General features: G+C 56.8%; 1 protein-coding gene across 2 annotated transcripts in view; it reads left to right on the forward strand.

Annotated features, from left to right (window-relative positions):
- SORCS2 (sortilin related VPS10 domain containing receptor 2) overlaps nucleotides 1-23,390 on the forward strand; it is a 424,588-nt gene that overhangs the window by 245,921 nt on the left and 155,277 nt on the right. For both annotated transcript variants that reach the window (XM_044267844.1, XM_044267845.1), the window contains exon 3: nucleotides 9,769-9,868. In XM_044267844.1, coding sequence (XP_044123779.1) covers nucleotides 9,769-9,868 — 100 coding nt within the window. The remainder of the gene's footprint in view (nucleotides 1-9,768; nucleotides 9,869-23,390) is intronic.

Below are 23,390 nucleotides of genomic sequence, written 5' to 3' on the forward strand. Positions count from 1 at the left end.
CCCTGTGTGTGTCTGGGAAGGAGAACAGCGGGTGCAAAGGCCCAGGACCAAATTTACTTGCAGGCAGCCTCTCATGGGCCTGGGGGACAGTGCTTCTCTCTTCAAGCAGGGACAGCATGACAACACATCCCAGGGACTACCAGCCAGGGCACCTCACCCAAGCCCTGGTGTCCACGGTTTTTATTGAGGCTGGTCCTGTGACCCCGGAGCCGACTCCAATCTCCAGCCCCTCCAGAAGGAAGGGGATCCCGGCTGAGATCCCGAGACTCCTACCACAAATCACATTGTCTGCAGGGACTGGCAGGCTGGCTGGGGGCAACCCTCCTCCCCCACCCTCAGCCGGACCTTGAAGGGAAAATTCCCGAGCCATGGGAAACCTCAAATCTTCTCTGGGGTTGGGGAGAGGGGTGTGCTGGCTCCCTCTGCATGCCCACCTGCCGCCGGAGTTGTGAGCACAGGTGGGAGATGCCCCCTTTCACACTGTCCTGTCTGGGAAGCGGCTCTTGGCAAGGCACGGGGCCTGCATGGTCTGGGGCAGAGCTCACGGATGGGGCGAGGTTGCTGCGGCCACACTCAGCTCCCACGCTCTGGTCCTCAGCCTCCCGCTCCAGAAAATGGGCCGGTGCTCCTCGTCCTCACATGTTGGGAGGATTAAGTGAGCTGGTCCATGCAAAGCACTTGGTTGGGGTGGAACTTGACATGGGGGGGAATATCAATGATCTGTTCTCGTCCCCAGTTCTATTATTGTCCCCTGCTGTCGCAGACAAGTTCAATCTCTGAGATATGAACCAACTCGTCCAAGATCCAAAACTGGGAAAGGACAGAGGTGTCCCCAAGCCCAGACCTCTTAACCGCAGCCCAGAGACTGTGACTTTAGGGACACATTTTGGAAATGGAAATCTGTAGGCCGTTGGCTTAACTATTCCGTTTTGTCATTACATCAACCTTTGTTTCTCTTCCAGGAGCTTTTTGCCATAAAGAAGGTTTTTTTCAATCAGCTATCCCCAGTTTCATGGTATAAACAGTTCTTTGATGTTTACCGAGATGGAGAGTTGTTCGTGTTACATCTTATTTCTTACTTACTTTATGCGCTTTGGACTAAAATATTCCTTGTAACATTTAAAAATAGAATTCCCTCCAGATCGCCTGGATCTCGTCCGCTAAGGCCTCTTTGCATTTATTCCTCTTTAAGATGCTTAATACATCATTCGGGCTGCCTTTGGCAGAAACTGAGTGTAGTCAACAGCCATTCAAAAAATCAATCTAGAGCATCAGATTCTATAACCTGACACATTGGCATAGAAGAGTGTTATCACTCTGTGCCAGGAACCCCTAAGAATAAATGAGGCCCCTCGTTTTTAAGATATCAAGTTATAAGATTTTTCTCAGATCCAAAGACACCTTTTTTTTTAAACACCACGCAGAAGCTTCGAGCTTCGCAGAGAAGCCCCGCTCCTGGGACATCACCGTTGGGAATAATCCAAGATGTGTTCAAGTAATGAAGACGTTGTTGATAATGGGCAGAGAGGCTCAGAATAGCAATCTGCAGAAAAAAGTGAATTTCCAAAGCGCTTGGCACGTAGAAGGCACTCGGTGTTTGCGGAAATGCCTGGCATAGTTCAGCCTGCGGAATGGCCCGTCAGTAATGCCGTGTGGCCTGGATGGAATGTCACGTGGCCTGGATGGAATGTCACAGAGCCGGCAGGAAATGCCAACCATCCTGAACTCAGAATGGAATTTTGTGTGGCTGCTGTCATCGCAGTAGGATCAATGTGACCACATTTGGAGAAATGCTGGATGGGCGGAGAGGTTAAAGGGCCCCCGTCAATGGTGGAAGCAGAAACTTCTTTTCTCGCTCCTGTTGTAGCTACTTCCTGTTGTTTTTTATCCCATCATCTTTAAATGGTGCCAAGAAGAGTGGAGGATGTGTTGGCATATTGAGAAAGGAAACGTCATTGTCAGTGGATTGGTAAACTTCTGGAACTTTTCTAAGGAGAGATTCCAGGTCCCAGGGGGAGCCTAAGCTGGCACAGCCCCCAGAGCCAGGCCCGGACCCTCTGACTTGGCAGCTCACACTCCCCCCGCCCTCGTCCCCGCCTCATATGGCCCTCTTTACCGTGGCCTCGCCGACCCTCTCCCACCACGAGGCCATGGCTCGGTTTGGACAGCTCTTCAGAGCCACGTTATCTGGTCTGTGCCCAGTCTTTCTGTGTGATTATTTGTCTTATTCTATTTGGATGTTTTCTATCTGAAATGACATTTCTGGGCTTCGGAAGGGCTCGGCATTCTCCCAACTGGCTGGTTCCCTGGGAGAATGCTGTGTCAGCGTACTTCCCACCGGGCCCTGGCAGAGGGAGGTTAGCAGGGGGAAGGTCCTCTGGTCCTGGCCAGGGGCTGCCCTGCCCTGTCCCTCAGAGGGGCTTGTGTCATTCCTGACAAAATCCGGAGCGCCCCTCGCTGCCTCCCCCAGCCCCAACATGCTCCCATCGCATTGGGATCATCAGAGTCGCTCCTTCCTGGCCATAAACCTAGACTCTCCCCCCACCAGATACAACTGCCTGAGCTAACTCAGAAGACATAGTGATGTCCTCTGTGACCCCTGGCTTGCTTCTCAGGAAACCGCACCTGGTGGCAGTCCCAGTGGTCACTTGTCACCCACAGCCTCTAAGATGAGCGACACCTCCCCTCCCTGCACCAGTCACTGCTAATGACCCCGTCTGCTCCCAGCCCACAGCCCAGGCTGGGACGGGGGAGGGGCCTTGGCCACCTGCCTTGGGCCCTGGAAGCAAGCGTAGCCGAGGGCTTGCAGAATGGATGTGAAAGCAGGAACATCAGCGGGAGGTCAATGGGGTCTGGTGTGCCAAGGTGAGCAGCAGACAGCCCTGCCCCTGCCAGGTGACCGTGGGGCCCTCCCAGGGACACAGGCCTCATTTAGCCTGATGGTTAGAAACCCGTTCTAAAGACTACCCCCAACTCCCCAGTTGGGAAGAGAGCTATTGCAAAGGTCTTACCTTGTGCCATGTTAAAACCTCCAGAAACAAAACCAGCCGGAGCCATGGGGTTCCCTTCCTTTCTGTAGAGCTGGAAGCTCAACCCCCTGACGGACATGGCTGTTGTCCATGTGCAACTGCTGATGGTTAGCAATCACCTCCTGCCAGGCTCTGCCAGAGAATGAAGTTGGCGAGGGGGGTGCCATGCTGCATGAGGACCTCCGGGGGCATCAGTGCACTGCTTGGCGGCGGGGGCGGGGGCAGTCTGTGCAATTAAGCATGAAAAAGTCACTTCCTACTCCCTGAGCCTCAGTCTCCTCATCTGTAAAATGGGAAGGCACGCTCTTATTTGAACTTGGCCTTCCTGTGTCAGCAAGTCTGTGTGTCTGTCTGAGCATGGCGTCATGGTGACGTGGTGAGCTCGTGGTTTCACTAACCACTCCCCCACCCAGGGTGTTTGATGTCAGAGGGGCCCAGTGGCTGCAGCGGACTGGGGTGGCTCTCTGCCTTATGAGGCCATGTACCTCCTGGGATCAGAGAAGCTTTCTTCCCCTCAGCTCACCCATTCAGCTGGCACCTGACTCCCCACTTTACACTCAGAGTCTCCCGCCACATTCTGGATTTTTCTTGAATGACTTGACCAGCCTGAGAAATCCCCCACACAGCCCCAGTGCTCTTCTGCTGACCTCAAGTCCATGTGTTAACAAACCCTGGCAGTGGATCAAAGCCCAGGAGTGGTCAGTGTCTGGGAACCAGAACAGCCCCGCTGTGAAGATGGGTCAGCATCCCTTCCTTCTCACCACACATCACAGACACGGGATGCGGCTGGGATCCCACCAAAGCTCAGACCCATGTCAGCTGCCAAAGTGTGCTTCTCACTTGTCACCTGGTCCAGGGGGGAGAGCCCACGGTGGGTGCCTGGATCACTGTACAACTCTGGACAAGTCCCTTTCCTCGCTGGGTCTCAGTTTCCCCATGGGTCAAGTGCAGATTTTAATTTGGACCCTCTAGATCAGCCACAGGGGTCTCCCCAGGATTTTCTACAAACTGTCAGTGACCTCAGCGTCTGGGCAGACATGACCCTAGTAGGGTGGGTGGTGGTCTGGTGAGGCCAAGAAGAAACCCTGAGACAGCGATCGGGTTTATTGGGGGAACTGATGTGCAGGGAGTCTAGGAGCGGCCGACTGGACAGAGCATCCGTTGTTGGGATCAACGGGCAGCAAACTTTCCTATCAGAGCGGTTTCACCAAGCAAGCATCAATGGCCGTTCCTTCCTTGCACGACCAATGTTTCCAGAGAGATCTGAGGCCTGCCACCTCATGCTCTGTGTTGGCATCCCTGGAACCCCTGACCTTGAACGCCAGAAACAGATTTCACAGCCCATCTCGCTAGTGGGGCTCTGGAGGGAGGGCAGGATCTCCGTGTTCTAAAGACAGTGACTAACGGGCGCTCGGGCTGAGCTTGTAAACACGAGCTGCCCAGCCTCATGCTCATCAGAGCACACAGGTGTGTCCACACACCTGCACCTTCCACCAGACAGGGGTCCATGTGGAGCTGCTGGGACGGCTTTCCCCCAGGTGATGCAGAGAGCTGGGAACTTGCTCCTGCCAGGACGGAGAGCTGAACTCGTGTTTGCTTTCCTTGTGCTGTCTGATCTCACGCAAGTGTGTGTGCTGTGGGCGTTCTCTTGGCTCCTTTCACAGATCAAGAAAGTGCATCTCCCAGAGTCCGGGCCTCACCCAGGGCCCTGCACCTGTGGGAGCACCAGCCACACAGGTGGGCACCCCCTTTTGCCCCTGCTGTGGTTTTCCAGGCTAGCTAGGGGGGAGGGGATTGGGTGGGAGATAGGGGCTCATCTGCATGATGGGGAGGGGCGGGAGCAGAACATATGGCCCTGCCAATGAAATAATTATGGAGCATGAAAATGGCTCAATTAAATCATTTTTTAAAAAGTGAATATGTACAAACACTCAGCAATTAAGCAGCCGATTTGCAAAGAGCGACTTTCCAACTGAGCTTGCCTTTCCTGTTTCTGGGTGCCCAGTTTTAGAGTCGGTTTTTTTTTTTTTTAATTTGAATAAATGCAGATTGGAATAATCACTCTCTGCGCTCCCGGACGCATGAAAGGAGAGCTTGGATGTGGTAGGGGTGCAGGCCGCTGATGGGAAGGTCACCCTGGGGGGAGGGCCTAGCAGGAAGGGGCTCAGGGGTCACTGGGGCAGCTCGGGCAGGGTGTTGGGGGTGAAGGGAGAGCCACTGGGGCCCCCGCTGCTGGTACTCAGACACGATCACATCCAACCTGCTCATTTTTGATGTGTAACTGTCATGGCCCAGAGAGGGCCATGTGTGGCTTGAGGTCACATAGCCTCTAGATCTGACACCAGAGCCCCTCCATAGGAGCCGGTAAGCATTTATTGAGTGCTAGCTGTGTGCCGGGCCTGTGGATTCCTGCATGATCCTGGTGACCACCGTCCTCACTGCATGATCTGTTTAGACTTCAGGAGGGAGCAGTGTTAGGTGCAGTGTTGGTCAGAGGGTCTGGGTTCAGACCTGCCCCCACTCACCAGCTCGACAGTGAGGCTAGTCATCCTCTATCTCCCGGACTTATTCACAGTAATAAATTACTTTCTCATCCCCCGCCTACACTGGCGGTGCGCTGAGAGATAGTCCCAGGCCCCATGGTCAGAGAGGTGGGGGTCTGGCGGGGGCCAGGCCAGCCCAAGGCGATGCGAGCTGGGCAGGCCATTTACTGCTGACCTTGGTGGTTGGTATTCTGGTATTCTGACCCACAGTGCCGGGAGCCCGTCGGGCCTCATTGGGGCACCTGACAGACACCGAACCAGTGTGGGGGAGTGATTGGAGGGCCACGGACAACAGGGATGGGTCCCTCTCTCTAAGGTCCCACGCAGCATCTCAGTCTCCCCTGTGTTCTTGCCCCTGCCTCCCACTCTTTGAAGGAACTTTGCCCCGGAGCCTGTGCACCCGAACCTGAGCCATGCCCCGAACTCTTCCTGGGGGCAGAGTGAGGGGAGGGGCTGACTCCAGAGGAAGGGGGCCTGACAATGGTTGGGAGGTGGAGCGGATGCCCTTTGGAGGTGGAGGAGGGCACATGGGCCAACAAGAGTGAGCGCCTCTAGAAGCCGGGAAGGAGAGGGAAGGGGCTTCCCTAGAGCTTCTGGATGGTACACATGCCTTGATTTGAGCCCATTTGAGACCGATTTCGGACTTTTGACCTCCCAAGCTGCAAGATAATAGATGAGTCCTGTTTGAAGCCACTAAGGTTGGAGTCATGTGTTACATCAGCACCGGGAAACTGTGCACTGGCCCTCAGTGAAGCCCACCCAGCCTGTACCAGCCTCCCCATCCTCTGAGCCTGTAACCCACAGGGGCCCCTCGCGAGCGGCAAGGAGAATGGGAGGGGTGGCGAGGGGAGCATGTCGGGACCGACCATGAACGATTCTGCAGGAAGAGTCGGCGGGGCGGGATGGATGGTTAGATGGGCGGTGGGGGCAGCCGGGGGCAGGGGTGTCAAGGGCAGCCCCGAGTCCCCGTCTCCCTGAGAGTCTCCCAAGCTTCTCTGACCATGTCCATTGGCATTGCTGGTTCCCTGGAACCAAGGGTCTGTTCTCTGTCTCACCCACCAGCCTGTCATCCCCATGGGGCAGGGCAGTGTCTGTCCTGCTTATAGTACAAGGAAGTGACTGGCACACAGTGGGTATACCATACACAAGCGTGCCATGAGTGAACCTGACCCAGGGAACATGTTTGCATTCCTACTTGGAGCGTGGTGCTGGAAGCTTTAAGAAACTAAATACATATTGGACAAAAAGGAGTGAGTGAGTGAATGAACTGAGGGCCCCAGCCTCCAACAAGAGGCCTGGAATTTGGGGCTCATGGCTAAGTGGGGAGCTGGATTTGCGTTGTCCTCAGGGTGAGGAGTTCCTGATGCCTCAGTAGCTGGTAACAGTGGCGAATGGGTTCAAACAGGTTCCTCCTTCCTTGTCCCAAGAGGAGGAGGGAGAGCTAGCCTGTTCACAGGGCCTTTGCACCTGCCGTTCCCTCCACCTGGAAGGCTGTGTTAGTTTCCTAGGGCCACCATAACAGAGGCCCACACACTTCTTCCAGGCTAGCCTGGAACAAGGGAAATTTGTTGTCCTTGTTCTGGAGGCTGAAAGTCCTGGGTGAAGGTGTTGGCAGGGCCGGCTTCTTCTGGAGGCTCCTAGGGAGAGTCTGTCCCGGGCCTGTCTCCCAGCCTCTGGCTATTGCCGGCAATCCTTGGCATCCCTTTTCTGCACTCTCCCTGTGCGTATGTGTGCCCCTGGGTCCAAATTCCCTCCTCTTCTGATACCAGTCCTTGGATTAGGGCCTGCCCTCGTCCAGTATGACCTCCTCATGACTTAATTACATCTTCAAAACCCCTGTTTGCAAATAAGGTCATGTTCGCAGATTGCGGATGGACACAGATTTTGGTGTGGGGGGGCATTATTTAGCCAGGTACAAATGGCTTTCTCCCAGCCAGGCACATACTGTCTTCCTGCTTGCCTGCCTCTGCCCAAACATCACCGCGTCTGAGGGGCCTTCCCTGCCTCTCAGAGACAGCAATCCCACTGACCCTGTCATCCCAGCCCTGATTGCCCCTGAGGCTGTTACATTTTTCTTACTTATCACCCTTGCCCCCTCGCCCCCCTAGGCCTGCTGCACCTGCTGGCCCACACTAGCAGGTGCCCTGGAGGGAGCAGGAGTGAGTAGGCCCCTGTGATCGGGAGGGGGAAGGGCGGTGTGGGGGGAGGTGGGGGGAGGCTGGATCGTGGGGAAACACCTGGACTGAGGCAGGTCGGTGTCGGGGATGGAGGGAAGGGCTGGATGGCAAGGTGTCTGGGAGACAGAATCTATGGGCAGGTCTTAGATTCGGCTTGCTGGTGGCAGTAGGGACAGCCTGGGGACCAAGAGGCTCAGAGGACCTTTCCATGCATCCAGCTGGGAAACACCACCATTAGTTTCTGTGGAGACTCAAATTCCCTGGGTCTTTGCTAATGGGCCTCTGGATCCCTCCTTCCCAAAATAAATCAATTCTCTGTGGTTTGGAGACCAAGTGCATCCCTGATCACCTCTCAAGGAGGGGGCTGCACCCCCCCCTCCCAGGCCCCCTTCCCTGGGAGTCAGGGGGCAGGGATTGCTCTCTGTCCTGGTCTGGGAACGGTCTGTGGCCGTGAGGCTGGTGAGGGACCTGGCCTCCGAGGTCAGGTGGACAGGTGGCTATTAGGCACCAGGACCATGAACATGACCCATCCTCCTGGAGCTTCGGTTTCCCTTGAAGATGTGGGGAGGAAGTGTATGTGTGCAGAAAGCACTCAAGACGTCCCGGGGAAGGCTGTGGACACGTGCTAGTGGGGCAGGAATTTACGCTGCCCCAGGCTGGCCCTGGGCCCCCAACAACACTGGGCAAGCCAAGAAACACCGGCCTCATCCAGCCCCCAGAGAGGGAAGGTGCTGCTGGGGCCCAAAGACAGGGTTCTAGCCGCTTTCTTCCCCTGGTCTTGGGGCTCGGCTCTGGCAGGCAGCTCTCAGCTGTGATGATACAGAAGGTGATCACAGGGAGGCCCCGGGCCCGAGGGCTTCCTGCTGCTTGCTGGCCCGGTCCCCTCCATGGGTTGACTCTCCGGACCCGTCCGAAGATAGGGAAGCCCAGGGATGGTCCTGAAGCCCAGCATCCTGGATGTTTTAGGCTCAGATGGACCTGGCTGCCCTCAGGCTCGCAGCCAGCCTCGCTCTGCAGTCACAGCGCATGTTAATGGGGTGATAAAAAGGACTGTTGATTTTGGGGTCACAGAGGTTGTAAGCTTCAATGTGGAATTGATTCCATGTCCCACTGCATATCGGGTGCTTCCAAACCACAGATGTGAACTCGCCCAGATGGCCTCTCCCCTCTCGCTGCAGTGGGCTGGGGGTTCAGAAGCACAGATTCTGTCCTGCCCCCCCCCACCCACCGCATGCTACCACAGAAGAGAGGGGCCTGCAGGCGAGGAGGGGTTAGCCCCTGGCGTGGGTTAGCAAACACGGGGCAGGGGGCCTTGTTTCTGGCAGCCCCTGGAGCTTGGTCCTGCCTGTTGTCCCCTGCCGTCCTCCAGCCCAATGTGGTCACAGCGGGGAGGGTGCAGCTTCCTGGAGCTGCTCAGGGACCAGAGGAGGAAACGGAGAAGTAGGCCACTCTGAGGTCTCAGCACGGCAAGGGACCCTCTCCAGAGTGAGCAGGGGCCAGCGGCAAGGGACCCAGGCCAGCTTGCACCTCCTGAGTCAGCCACAGGTTCACGGAGGGATCCCAGGCAGGAGCTTACCTGCTCTGACCTCTCCTTGTTCTTGGTGCCTCTGCAAGAGAGACAGAACGATCTAGTCTTTAAGGGAGAAGACTTCTCTTCCATCGAGAAGATGGAAGGACGCAGAAGGGCCTGGCGCAAGAGAGGCCCTTCCCCAACGGACACGCATGTAGCATGTGGGCAAAGGTACACTTAGGGACAGGGCAGAACATGGTGGAAGGCCAAGGAGAGGGTCAGCTGGTGGGGAGACCGGCTGGCATTCACTGACTCCACACCCCCCTCCAGACCCGAGCGAGCCCTTGGAGACTCAGGGAGTCTGGTCACCTCCCTGTCACCTGGGTCATGCTGTTCCCAGGGAGAGGTGGTCTTGGGCTGCCTGCGGCCCATGCTGGATGTCCTGTGGGGCTGGACACACCTGCACCTGGAGGGACACTTTGCTGACCCCTGTCATCCTGTCCCACCAGGTCCTCGGACTTCGGGACATCCTACACCAAGCTCACCCTCCAGCCTGGCGTCACCACGGTCATCGACAACTTCTACATTTGCCCTACGAACAAGAGAAAGGTAAGGGGCACGCCAGGACACATTCCCACGCCACATAGCCAGGCTCTGGCACTGGGCTCCTGGCCACGGTGTGTCCTGTGACACCCTTTTGGGTTCCACGGCGGTCTGTCCTGATGACTGTGTTTCAGTGGCCAGCTATGCCATCGCTGGAAGGCTGTGTGTGCTTGTGCGGGTGCGTCTCTCTTCTCCCAGCCCCACAGACAGCAGCCGGGGCAAAGTAGCAGGGGCTGGTGGGCACTGGGGAAAGAGGAAGAACCTCTTGGGTTCGGGGGGTCCTTGAAAGGTGGTCGTGGGCAGTCGCCTTCTTGGCCAGGTATTTTTATTTGGTCTTGATCTGGCTTCGATTTTCCACCTGAGCTGCACTGCTGTGTTCTTGGTCTGAGCATGTCTCCTGATGGCTGTGGAATAGGGATCCATGTTCTTCCCAGGTGGTCACTGTCCACCTGGTTCTGTGCGAAGACCCATCTGTAAACCTGTGCTTGCTTCCCAGCCACCTGGGACCCCAGCACAAGGGCAGAGAGGCCTTGCACGCTTGGCTGTCTCGGGAGGCAGCTTGGTGTCACGGGAGGGGACTGACTTGGATGGATCAGGTGCCTCATGGGAAAGGGGAGGTAACCCCATCTGGCACAGGGAATCGTGACATTGGAGCCTGGACTCCGCAGCCCGGTGCTCGCTTGGCATGAGCCTGGCCCATGGGCACTGAGGACTATTCTGGGGACTTTTAACCAAAGGTCAAAGTGACACAGAGCCTGTGACATCCTGGTCTGTCCCCAGCCAGAGAGTCCTTAAGTGCCCGGGAAGGGGCCACGTGCGGCCCCGCAGGCTCTGCCTCCCTTTAGAAGGGACATGAGCAGAAGCAGCAATGGAAGGTGCGGGATGGGGTTTTGGAGGCTGTGAAGTCAGGGAGGACGTCACAGGGAGGCAGGGTGGACAGTGGTGACAACAGCCAGGGACGTGGCTCCTCCAAGCCTGTTTCCTGGCCTGTAAAGGGGGTGGACAGGAAGGTTAGTGAGATGATGTATGTGGGAGAGGGGGGCGGTGAAGGGGTTTCTAGATTGGCTAGGGCCTTTGGGGCAGGCCCCAGGTGACACATCTGTGTGGGCCACTGGGCAACACGTGCCGCTCTAGAGAGGGCTCCCCAGAGAGTCTCCCCTGTGGACAGCATGGGGACAGGGATGCAGGCAGGGAACAGTGGCATCTCTAACACAGACAGGACCACCTGGCTCAGTGAAGCCCGTGAGAGGTCACTTGCTTGTTTAGCCTGGAAATATCGATGGGATCGAAGGCTGGGTCTGGTGGCGGCCTGTAGCAACCCCGGGCTCGGCCGGCATTGAAAGAATGGAACGAGGGAATGCAGGAGTACGGGAAACTGCCGTGGGTCTGGCTGTTCGAGTGACCCCCAGAGCCTCCTGCACCTGTGAGAGCCTCCTGGCCAACCTGCTTGGGGCCCATGTGCGAGGAGCCTGGGGCACCTTCCTGGGGTTGCTGTGGTCACCCCATGTTTGCAGGGAGGCCTGTGTGATAATGTCTGGGCTGGGTGTCCCCGAACTCAGTCCAGCTGTGCTGTGTCCCCCAGTAGGGGGGGTGACACCTCCCTGAAGTCCTTTGTGTCTCATCTGTGAAGGGGGCTGTGATCTAGGAGCTATCTGACCACTCATAACTGTCATTGTGGGGTGGGGGGGTTGCACACTGCATCCCAGAGGTGTCCTCTTCCCAGTCCTGGCATCCAGGGCTGTGACCTTGCATGGCAAAAGAGACTTGACAAATGCGGTTCACGGTGTTGAAAGGTTGTCCTCGTTCTGCAGGTGCGTCCGTGCCATCACGGGGCCTGGAAACAGGGAGGCGGGTCAGGTGTGAGGCCAGAGGCTGGGGATGGAGGAGGGACATGTCTAGAAGCTGGAGAGGACCAGGAGGCATCCCCTCAGGAGCCTCCAGACAGGAGTGCAGTCTGCTGACACCTTGGTTTTATCCTTTTAGCCTCCAGACCAGAGGGAGCACATTTCTGTTGTTTGAAGCCACTAGGTTGTGGTAACTTATTACGGCAGCTCTGGGAACTCACATGGCGTCCACTTGGAGGGTAGACTGTGGGGAGGCCTGCTCCCCTCCTCCCCCTTCCCAGCGCATTGCCCTGCCCACCCACATCCCCTCTGGATGGAATCCACCGCTCCATGGCCCCCCAGGGAAGCCCCCAGGCCCTCCTCCTTCTAAAGTGTGGACCTTGCTGCTGGCTGGGCCTCAGACAGGGAAGCTGAGTCACGGACGCAGGCGGGGTCCGGGCTTACAAATGTCTCCAACCTCTATTCCATTTCTGACCTCTCACACACCAGCCCCTCACCCCACACACCCCAGGACTGAGCTGACCCTCCTTCTGGTGGGGTTGAAGGCATCGATAGGCCCACTGAGGTACACGCGCTAGCCCACGGGACAGCCGTCTGTCTTGGAGGCAGGCAGAGACAGCAGTGACGGCAGCTGCCTTCCTCTGGATCATGGGAGCTCGGGGGCGCAGAGCAGGGTGGACTGGGAGCCCTGGGAACCGAAAGGCAGTCCGGGCACGTGCAAGTGAGCAGGAAGGTAGCCTAGGGGGTGCCCCTCTCTCGTATTGGGGCTGGGCTTGTGCCTGGGTCCAGCTCCACAATCCCCCAGCTCCGTGACCTTGCCCAAATTCTGAACCTCTGGTTCCCCGTTTCTCCTTGGTGGAATGGGGGTAACAGTAGTGTCTACACTCTTGGGTTGATGGGATTAAACGAGAGCCTACTTGTCCAGTGCTTAGAGCAGGGCCTGGCTGCAACAAAGCTTCCCCCAACAAGTGTTCCTGGAGCCATTGTCCTCAGAAAGAATTGCAGCAGGCGCTCTCCTCACCACCCTCCCAAGACCGTGAGGGTAGGAACCGGTTCTGGGGTGATTCATACTCGACGCGGGGTCAGCTCAACTGGGTCTGTCAGGGAACAAGACCTGGCCCAGGAGAACGAGGGCCCCACCAGGTGTCTGTGACAGGTTGCAGGGGTGGAGGAGGGGTGGGACATCGCCTTCTCCCCATACCTCCCTGTGTCGAAGGAACAAATCATTTGTCTGGGGCTCAAGGTGGCCTGAGCCTCGGAGTCTAGAACATGAAATGCCAGTTTCTCTATCTGAAGAGGTGGGACTGGTACTGAGTGGGGCTGGGGACAGAGCCCGCTGTCTAGAAGGGCACGGCTCACTGGAGGCCCTGCGGGGCTAGAAGGTGGCCAGCAGAGGCCTGAGCTCACCAGCAGGACAACCATGGGCGCTTACGTCCACTGTCCCTGCCTGCGATCCCGCGTTGTCACGTGGGGTCTAAGAGCTGAGCGAGGACTGCATGAGACTGGAAATACCTGGGATTTGACAGGGGCTGGGGACGCGGAGGGGCCGGGCCCCGAGAGCTACCTCCGCAGGACAGAGGCTCTGTGTGATGTGGGTTGGAACGTGCTGAGGAGCAGAAAAGTCCCAGTTGGGGATGAGGGAAGCTGCAGTGACTGGGGAAGGCAGGTAGAGGGAAGAATTAGGGGATCCTCCACGGGCTGGTCCTTGAACTAATGAAGGAGCATTGTAGGGCACAAGGACAGCCTGGGCAGACCACTTGGTGGAGCCCGGATTGTGTTCACCTCCAGGTCCTCAGCTGGGGACAGCCCCAAGCGCTCAGCAGGGACTTGGGAAATACGGACATCGTGGGCTGGGCTGGGGATGGGGATGGGGCGCTGTCCTTCAGCGGGAGAGATTTCTACTTCCTATGAAGCAGAATTTCCCTTTCCCTTCTGTGCTGCACGGTCCCTTCATTTATGGCTTCTTGATTCTTCCGCCAGCCCCATGGTGGTCATTCCCAGTGTTCCAGGCACTGGGCCAGAAGGGGATGTCAATCATATTCATTTATTGGTGGGGGCACGACTGAGGGGCTGACGTCACCCCCTGCACTATCAGGGTGAGAAAAGAGGCTCGGGGAAGCTGGGACGTTGGTCCAAGCTCACCCAGCACCCAGCTGGTAGGCAGCAAAGCGTTCACCGTGCACCAATGCAGTAAACGTACTGAGTGTCTCCCTGTGCCTGGGTGTGCTAGATGCGGGAGCAATCTGTATCTTACTCTGAGCCCCCCAGGCACCCCGCAGCAACATTCTGGGGAGAAGATGGGATTCCCTACATCATTGCAAGCACAGTCCGTCCCACTTTGCTGGAGGCTGGGAATCAGCAGCTCTTGAACGTACCGCAGCCTGCCTGGGCTCGGTCTGATGGTGGCGGAGCTGTGAGACTCTGGGCAGATCCTCTTTCTGCTCCAGGCCTCAGTTTCCCCATCCATAAAATGAGGAGTTTGAACTAGAGATCCGCCAAAGCCCTTTCCAGCTCAGATGTTCAGGTCTCTTCTGCTCTCCTCCCAACGGGAGAGGGGCAGATGGGGAGGAGGCTCATGTGATCAGATCCCCAGCTTTGTTTGGTTCATCCCATACCTCGGCTGGGTCCCCAGGCTCCCTCTCAACACCAGCATCCATCCACTCAGTGGATGTGGGTCGAGGCCCTACGCTGCCCCAGGCTGTGTGCTTGTTGCTAAGGGGAGAGGACCCTTCATCCAAGCTTGCAGAAAACAAATTTGGATTTCATACCTACTAATGGCACTGGAGACCCTCGCAGGGCACTGGGGTGCTGAGATGAAGGGGCAGACAGTTCTAACCTTCAGGAACCTTGAGGGTCTGGGAGAACGCTGAGAAACTGAACCTCTCCTGCTGCGTTTCGTGAGAGGAAAAGAAAGGGGGGCTTGAGTCAGTTTCCCGCGTGGAGGTTTTGTCTGGGGTGAGTCTGATCTGGGGCAAGATCAGCCCTTATTTGCAGGGGTACCTATGGGCGTGTGCCTCCCTCTTCAGTTAGGGTGAAGGGTAGGTAGACTTTGCTGGAAGGTTCGAATACTATTAGGAGTCCATTTAGCGAGTTACAGACGGAGTAGCCCTTTATAGTTTCTTAAGAGACCATATTGTTACCTCTCTTACAAAATGAATCCCCTTTTATTTTCATCTCTCCTGCAGTGAAGTCAGAGCTCTGTGGCATGGACTCGCTGCCCATGGGTAGGGCCTTCTACTGTTGTCACGGCCTGAACCCAGACATTCCCTGTGGGCCTTCCGTGCCGTCCACAATCCCCACCTTAGTTCTGGATAGCTGCGTTATTTCTAACTCAGCCACAGACCCTGGGACCGCAGGGCTAAGGCCTGAAGGCATGGCCTGCGGGTGCTGGCTGGGCCATGGGATTACTTTAAGCTCTGTGCTTTATATTAAAAATTCACACAAATGCTCATTTTACTCCGTGGTGCATCAGGGTTGGTGTGACTACTAAGATGATACACACACATGCACGTTTTCAACAAAAAGTCTTTGTCAACCTGATGACCCAGAAGAATGCTCCCATTTTAAATGCCGGGACCCCCTGGCCCAGCCAGCACCATGCCCCCCCCACCCCCACCGCTCCCCCCGACCTCCCGCCCTGTCCTGGGGGATGCGCAGCTTCTGGTTTGAGAAGCACTGGGTTGGGACAAGATGTCCATCAATCCATCCCCGTGCTCGTTCTGCTCAGTCGCCCGAGACGCTTTGAGGAGCTGCCACGTGCCATGCACTCCAGGTGGAGAGATGAATCAAAACAAAATCTTGCCTTCAAGAAGCTCAAAGTGTCTCAGAGAGCCGGAAATCCACTCAACAGAGGCAACACCGATAGTGAGAGAGAGAAGGCCCGAGTTTCCGAAGGCCCTTCATGGGTCAGATCCCGTCTAAGGATCTTCACGTGTGTTCTCTCGGATCCTGGCAACAGCTCTGCCAGGTGAGGCTTCGTGCATCTCGCGGGTGAAGGGACGCAAGGACAAGACGCGAGTGGTGGCCTCCCCCACACCATCCAGGAGCAGGTCCCCGGGTCAGGGTTTGCCCCCAGGCCCAGGTGACCCTTTCCACTTTCTACGGCCCTGTGTGGCCTCTGAGCAGCCTGTCCTGGGGGCCAACGAGGCTGCCCCCTCCAGCGGGAGGGAAACCTTAGGGAGAAGGCGCAGGCCCGGGAGCCGAGTCAGATCCTAGGGCTGCTGTTCAGCCAAGCTCTCTAGACTCGGAGCTCTGCCAGGAGGGCAGGACGGCGATGCCCCTAGACTTCGAGTCCCCCGCCCGTTGCACCTGTGGCCAAGGGGAGGCCCAGGCTCCTTCACTGTTCTACAGCCTGTGTCTCGTCTCCTTCCTCAGGCGATTCCACAGCGTGAAAGGACAAAGGTCACACTTTGTTCTGGTCTACTTGTACAGGTCAGCCTTTCTTGCTTCCATCTCAAATTTGGCTCCAGGAGCTCTCTAGCAGTCTGTCTCCCCTCTGTCTTTGTCTCCGCTCAGTTCCTGTGCCTGCTAGCCTATAAACCTGGTCTCTAGCTCTGAGGCCCAACCGGTGTGGAAGCCCCGCCTCTCCCTAGAGTGGAGGCCCCGCCCATTCCTGGTGTAGAAGTCCCACCCTGGTGTGGAAGCCATGCCCCTCCCTGGTATGGAGGCCCCGCCCCTAGCATAGAGCCCCACACCTCCCTAGAGTTGAGGACCCACCCCTCCCTGGTGTAGAAGCCTCCCCCCATGCGGAAGCTCCACCTCCCTCTCCTGCAGCAGACCACTTGGTGCACCCCTGCCTTGTTTGCTCATCTGGGGCCCCAGCAGTGGGCAGTGGTGGTTGGCTCTCAGGAGGGAGGTCAGGTGAGCCTGGGTCCTGCGGACACAGCCCAGGCAAATCATCTCCTGCGCTCACAAAGCGCCTGGGTGGGTGGGTGACCGCTGACTGATCAGGCCCAGGTTGGAGGGCAAGAGCCCTGCACCAGTGTCTCTGCAGGCTGTACCCTGTGGGGTCCTCAGATACCTGTGTGCAGGGTCTCAGGGAGCCCGGGATCTGTAGGTTTAAGATGTCCTAAGTGGCAAGGAGTCAGTTTGTCTCTGTGCTTTGGCCAGCCAGCTCCCTGTTACCCAGGGCCCAAGCCCTGGTCAGGAGGAAGGGGCCTGGGCACAGGGTGGGAGATCCCGGGGTCCCCTATGCGCCTGCCTCTCTGAGTGTGAACTGGGATTATAACATTGCCCATGTGATGCAGCTCGGCTGCAGGTTAGGTGATGTGAGGCGGGACGAAGGCCAGCGCCTGGCCCCGTGGCTGAGACAAAGAATCAGGGTTCCAGAGCGCCGAAGGGGGTGGTGTCCCTGCCCTGCTGAGCTGGGACCAGGGCATGTAGAACCTTCGGCAGTGCCTGGGTTCCCTGAAGGGACTGCATCTGCCCCTCGTGCTTGTCTCCCTGGATGTGCTCAGGAGTGCGGCTGGCCCCAAGCTCCAGAAATATACCATCCTTTGTCGGCTGGGTGGCTCTGACCCTGCTGGGGGGACATCCAGGAGAGAGACGCTGAGTCTGAACCTGGGTGTGCGGGGATATCCCAGCAGGGACAGGGCCAGAAGACACATTGGGACCAGCCAGTGCCCCCCGCCTTCTGGTAGGAGCTGTGGGTGAATGGGATGCTGTTGCCTGAGATGGAGGCTCTGGGGAGGCAGCAGACCTGGGGGAGCATGAAGGCCCAGAGGAGGCAGTTGGGGTATTGATCCCCATGTCCCCCACTCTCTTAGGGCAAAGTGGGGCTCCCTGGAGGCCCCCTGCTGTCCCTGAGCCTCCCCCACACCCTCGGCTCAGCTCTCAGGGTGAACCGGAAACTTCCAGGTCTGTGACTAACGAGGGGAGGGGTGGAAGTCCCTGCCTGGTGGGGAGGCAGGCCAGAGAGCAAAGCGCTGCCAGGAGCTAGGAGGTGGGCACGGGGCTAAATGGGCTTTTTGTTCCAATCACCGATGCTCTCCATTTCCCTTGAGAGCCAGGCATCCTCCTCTGTCCAGAAGAAAAATGGCTCAATTGGGCCTGTTGATGTACAGAGGCTTTTGTCTCAGAAATAGACTGAACCCCTTGCAAGTTCAGCTAATGTGCAGAAAATGACTCCCTCTTAAAGCCCATAGATGGTTGCCAGAGAGGGGAAAGAAAGGGGCCTCAGCTCTTGGAAAGCCTGTCTCCTGGGCCTCTTGGGCCTCTGGAACTGCTAAAACACACAGAGACAGAGATTCCAGATCTCCTCTGTCTGGAAGCAAGTGCATTGTCGAACGCTCTGGGGACCACAGCCCTGAATGAGTGCATCAACCCACATGGCAAAGGGGCCCCTGCAGGTGTGATTACACGGAGAATGGGACATGGGGAACTGTGCTGGCTTGTGTGGGGTACCTGGTGTATTCACAGCAGGCCAGTAAGAGGGAGGCAAGAGGGTTAGAGCAGGGGATGTGTCCCTGGAAGCAGGGGGTGGGTTGTGCAGGTGGGAGAGGGAGGGAGGAAAGGGGCAGGGAAGATAACCTGCTTTTGGTTGTGATGGTGGAAGGTGCTGGGGGCCAAGGGATGCAGATGACCTGTGGACACTGGAAAATGCAAGGGCTTCTGGAACCTTCAGCTGAGCCAACTCATTGACTGCAGCCCATGTAAGACTGATTTTGGACTCAGACTCCATCCCCATGAAAGGATGCATATGTCTTGTTTTAAACCATATGCATTGTGTGGTTCTTTGCCATGACAACTATAAGAGACTTGTGCAAAGTCAGGATCCCAGGGCCCTGGAGCTTGGGGACCTGAGAACTGCACTCTGTCTGTGGCCCCATGGAGAGCCGGCCACCATCAGCTTGCATGGGGCCAGGTCCCCTCTCCCCTTCTTGGTTTTGTTACCATCCATGACCAGAACACACACAGGGTTGCAGGCTTCTTTGGGGAATGGAAGGAGCTTTGCAACGTGGAGGCCTGGGCAGAGTATCGTGGGGCAGGCGTGTGTGGACGGGTGTTGGCCCTGTGGTGGCAGTGATGCTGGGTGGAGTAGCATGGGCCCAGGTAGCAGGCATCCCTGGGGGCCCTTGGGAGTGGAAGGTGGGGCTCATAGCATGGCCATTGTCTCCCACTCCTGTACATCACAGGGAAGATGCAGTTCCCAGAATGAGGCAGCCCTTGGACTGAGCCCCTCTGAGCCCCTCTGAGCCTTGTCTATAAAGCTTGAGTGAGATGCGCTCTGTCTTATGCACGGATTCACACACTGAGCCACGGCTGACTCAGTGACCGATGATGACATTGTTGCTAATGTCATGGATCATCATTCTGCCAAACCCACGGAGAAGCTTGGTGCCACAGGTGTCCTCGTCCTGCAGGTGACTGCCTGCAGATCAGAGAGGTGATGTAGCTTTCATGGTCAGGGTGGCACAGGAGGTGTCTCAGGGCTGGGGCCTCATGCAGGAGAGGGTTTGTACCCACCCTGCTGCCCTGGCTGTTTGGAGGGTTCGGGGAAAGCACAGTGAGACGGAGGGAAGCCATCCAAAGTCCTTCATGTGTATATTCTTAGCATTCATTTGTCACTAAACTTTGGCAGTTGTGTTCTTTAATTTTAAAAGGTGCTGACCATACCCCCTCCTCCCCTCATATAAGAATACCCCGATATACAGGAATTTGGCAAGTCCTATGGCTTCTCCAAGAAGTATGGCTGACCTCACCAAGAGAAATCATCAGATACCAGGGAAGGCATAAGTCAAGGGACTGTACTGCCTCGGGTACTCCTGTGGGTTACCCAAGGCTGGGGACCTCACCTCCCTCTGAGTTAGTCTGGTTGGAAGTAGGTTTATCCCATCTACCCACTCCAAGAGTTGGTCTTCACTCCTTGGAGGTCAAGGGAAGGACGTGGGGGCCATTTGAGTTCAGTGGGGAAGAATGGTCTGATGGATCTGTGCTGTTGACCTTGGGAATCAGAGGGACAGAGAGGCAGCACCCATGTCACAGAGCAGATGTCCATCCTCATATGGTCTTTGAGGGGGCTTTCATTTCTAGTGTTCTCTGTTCTCATTGTCTACCTTTGATGAACCAGCCACAATGTCAGTATGCACCCTAACACCCCATGCTGTGTTAGCCAGGACTCCAGGGATTACAGGTAACATAGGTCATTCAGACAAGAAGAGGAACATACTGGCTTATGTCACTGTGATGATCAGGGGTAGGCATGGCTTCAGGCACGGGTTGATCCAGCGTGTCTACCGGAGACATGGGGCACAGCCTCTCTCCTCCCATCTCTCAGCCAGGCTCTCCTGTGTCTTGGCTTTGGTCTTGGGCATGTTTTTGCTGTTGGGTTGGAGTGACCTCTGGGAATCCCAGACACACCTGATCCTTAGCACCGGGATCTCAGAAAGGAAGGGGTCCTTTTCCTATTAGGTGCTGCACACAGATCCCTCGGAAGGCTCCTGATGTCTGGGTCAGGGTCCCTTTCCTGAAGCAGTCAGGGTGCCGGGAGGGAGCGGACACTCTGATTGGCCAGGCCCCATCACGTGTCCTCTAGGGGAGGGGTCAGCCCACCCTAATTGGAACTGAGTGAGGGGAGGAGGCGGGTTTCCTAAACTAGTCAGGCAAGATTCCCTGAGCAGGGCCAGGTGGGAACAAGGGCAGCCCATGTGCCCATGTCCACGTCATCTGGAGACACGCCGCTAACTGATGTTGCCACTGCTGAGTTTCTTCGAAGTTTGTTGTGAGAGAAAAAATCATTCTTTATTCGAGGAATTTGTTTTGAACTTCAGACTCCATCTTCCTCCTTCTTTCAGCTCAGCAGCCAGTGTCTATTTTTAGCGAGAAAGAAGGACCTCATCGCTGGCCTGCTTTCCCATGGAAGCCTCCTGCCTGGACAGCGGGGGTGCGGGGAGGGCTGAGAGGGGGAGCAGGGAGCAGGGTGGGGGGGGGTAGCTAGCAGGGGACCCTGAACCTGGCTCACAGCACCGTCCCTGGCTGGTGGGATAGCTTCAGGGAGAGGAAGACAGGCTCTAGCGTCTGCTCCTGGAGATTGAAATGAGTCCTACGCACCTAAAGCAGGAATGCGCAGGGCTGGGGAAGGGCTGCTGCAGGCAATGGGAAATAGCAGCTGTTCTTCATGCCCACGGGGAGTGTGCGTATTTTTGTGTCTCGGGTGTGTATGTTTGCATTTCAAGCAGCCGAGGCTGAAAACGCTGATCCCCAACCACAGTGACTCACCTCACTGTGAGCAGCTGTGGACTGTGTTGGGGGCGGGACTGGAGGTGAGAGTGCCTGGGGGAGGGGGCATCTGTGTTCTGGGCCGCCCCTGCCCTGCCCTGCCCTGCCCTGCCCTGCCGGCGGGGCCGGGGGCTGTCTGCAGAGGACTGCGCTTCTATGGGCAAAGGAAGTATGCGTTCCTGCAAGTCCAAGCTTCTCAGCACCACTACTTTGTGTGGCTGTGGGTAAACGCAGGTGGCCGCCACGGGGCTTTGGTGGCCATCAGCAGAAGCCACTGCAGGCAGCAGCCACAGAAGGGTTCTATGCTGGAAACCCGTCAGGTAGAGTCAGTAGCAGGAAGGTGACTGGCAAAGGGCAGGAAGTCGGGAGTCTGCAGGGACTTGGCTAACCACACAGCTGCTATAACAGGAACCCCAGAGACACCCTCACTTGTGTCTCCGGTAGATCATGAAGTTGCCCCTTTGAAGTCAGGGAGGGGCGAGAGAGAGAGAGAGAGAGAGAGAGAAAGAGAGCATGCATAGTGGGGAGGGGCGGAGGTGGGGAGAAAGAAAGTTAAGCAGGGTCCATGCCCAGCATGGAGCCAGACGTGGGGCTCAATCTCCTGATCCTGAAATCATGGACCTGAGCAGAAACCAAGAGTCAGATGCTCACCCGACTAAGCCATTTGGGCACCCTGAAGGCAGGAAACTTGATGGGTATTTCCAACAGACTGTCCACCCAGGGGGACTGGGTATTCTTTGAAAGGGAGGTGGATCGTCTCACCAAATCAAGGGGGACTGGGTGCCGAGCGACCACACATCCATTACCACGAGGGGAAAACAAAATGTCCATGTGTCTAAGCCCCTTTGTCTATCTGTCTGATGGGATGGCGGGGTATGGTGAATTGGGCAAGGTTTGGGAGGCACGGTGGTCCTGGGTTCAAATCCAGCACTCTGGCTTACTAGCCAGTGTGTCCCTGAGCCTGTCATGTGACCTCTCTGGACCTTTTGCTTCCCTCTGTGAACTCTGGTGGATGGTAACAGGCATGAATGCTTGCTTGCCGTGTTCACACTCACACACTGTGGGCAGCTGAAGAAGGCTCCTCCCGGGGGCGTCTGCGCCCTGAGCCCAGGGAACCTATGAGTGTTACCAGTGCATGGGAGACTAAGTTAGGGATCCTGAGAAGGGGCGCTTCTCCTGGGTTATCTGCGTGGGCCCGGATTTTACCCTGGAGCTTCCAGAAGGTCCCAACCCTGCTGACACTTTGATTTTGGGTCCCCAAGATTCATTACAGACTCTGACTTGCAGAACTGCAAGATAGGACATTCGCTCTGTTTTAAGCCAATAAATTTGTGCTGATTTGTTACAGTGGCTGTAGGAAACCAACCTATGCTCGTGGTGCCTACTGTCACCTCCCTATTCCTGCAGAGACTGTCCAGGCACCGTGGTGGAGAGAGGGACCCCACAGCAGGATCCCGACTTATGTAGCCTCCCTCCGCCCCTTCTCCCTGGGAGGATTTGAGGGTCTGCAGCCATAGCGGGCTCCCCTGAGACACAAAGGCTCAGGCCTGAGCCCCCATGCCTTCCCAGGGCTGGGGTGTTCATTCAGCAGCTGCTGTCCAGCCTTTGCTTTCCACCCAGGCTGTGACCGCACTTTGCTTTCTCGCCGTGTCTGTTCTGTTTGGAGCGTCTTGTTCTAGGCTGTGCTTTCCTCATGGCATGCACGGTCACGCCGACCACTGGGGACTTGGCCTCTCTTTCTGGCTACCTTGTTCCTGGAAGTTCTGGTCACCCTGTTGATTACTTTTAGCTTGCCTTGCATGATACACTGGGCGGAGGCGTAAGCAACAGGACTGCCATTCTCAAGGGCAAGTAACTTTGATGTCGCTGGTCCCGCTCACCCATCAACACCCCTTCCTTTTCCCACCCAACTCTACAATTGGGATCCTCTGGCCAGATCTCCACAGGGCCTGTCCTTCCAGCCTCGTTTGGCAGGTGCATAGGAGGCCCTCCTCTGGCTTGGCATCCACCCCTTTGTGCCACCAATAGAAGTAGGACCCTCGAGGGTCCTGCACGGTGAGAAGCAAAGTCCAGAAGGGTAGACAGACAAGAAAACAGGTGGTTCTGACACAGAGTGGGTCATGGAGGTGGACCTCTGGGTAGCAGAGGGCTAGTGGCCTATGGAGAGGCCCTGAGGGGAGGCAGCAGAGAGCCCACCGAGGAGGGACATCTCCCGCAGCTGCCTCTAGCTGGGTGGGCTTGCCGTCCCCACCCTGGTGGTAGGGCTGAGTTCCCAGCGTCCCCACCCAGACCTTGGTCGCTGCACAGTGCGGTGCTGATCTGAGGCAGCCCCACCCTGAGATTTTCATCGGATGACTTTCATGTTAGTTCCACCAAAAAAAAAAAAAAGAAGAAGAAGAAAGGAAAAAAGAAAGAAAGAAACTGATGTGCGCCTCCTGGCCGGCTCCCAGTTTGTGAAAGTAGACTGT

Source organism: Neovison vison, chromosome 11, assembly GCF_020171115.1.
Source record: "Neovison vison isolate M4711 chromosome 11, ASM_NN_V1, whole genome shotgun sequence".
Taxonomy (NCBI): Eukaryota; Metazoa; Chordata; class Mammalia; order Carnivora; family Mustelidae; genus Neogale; species Neogale vison.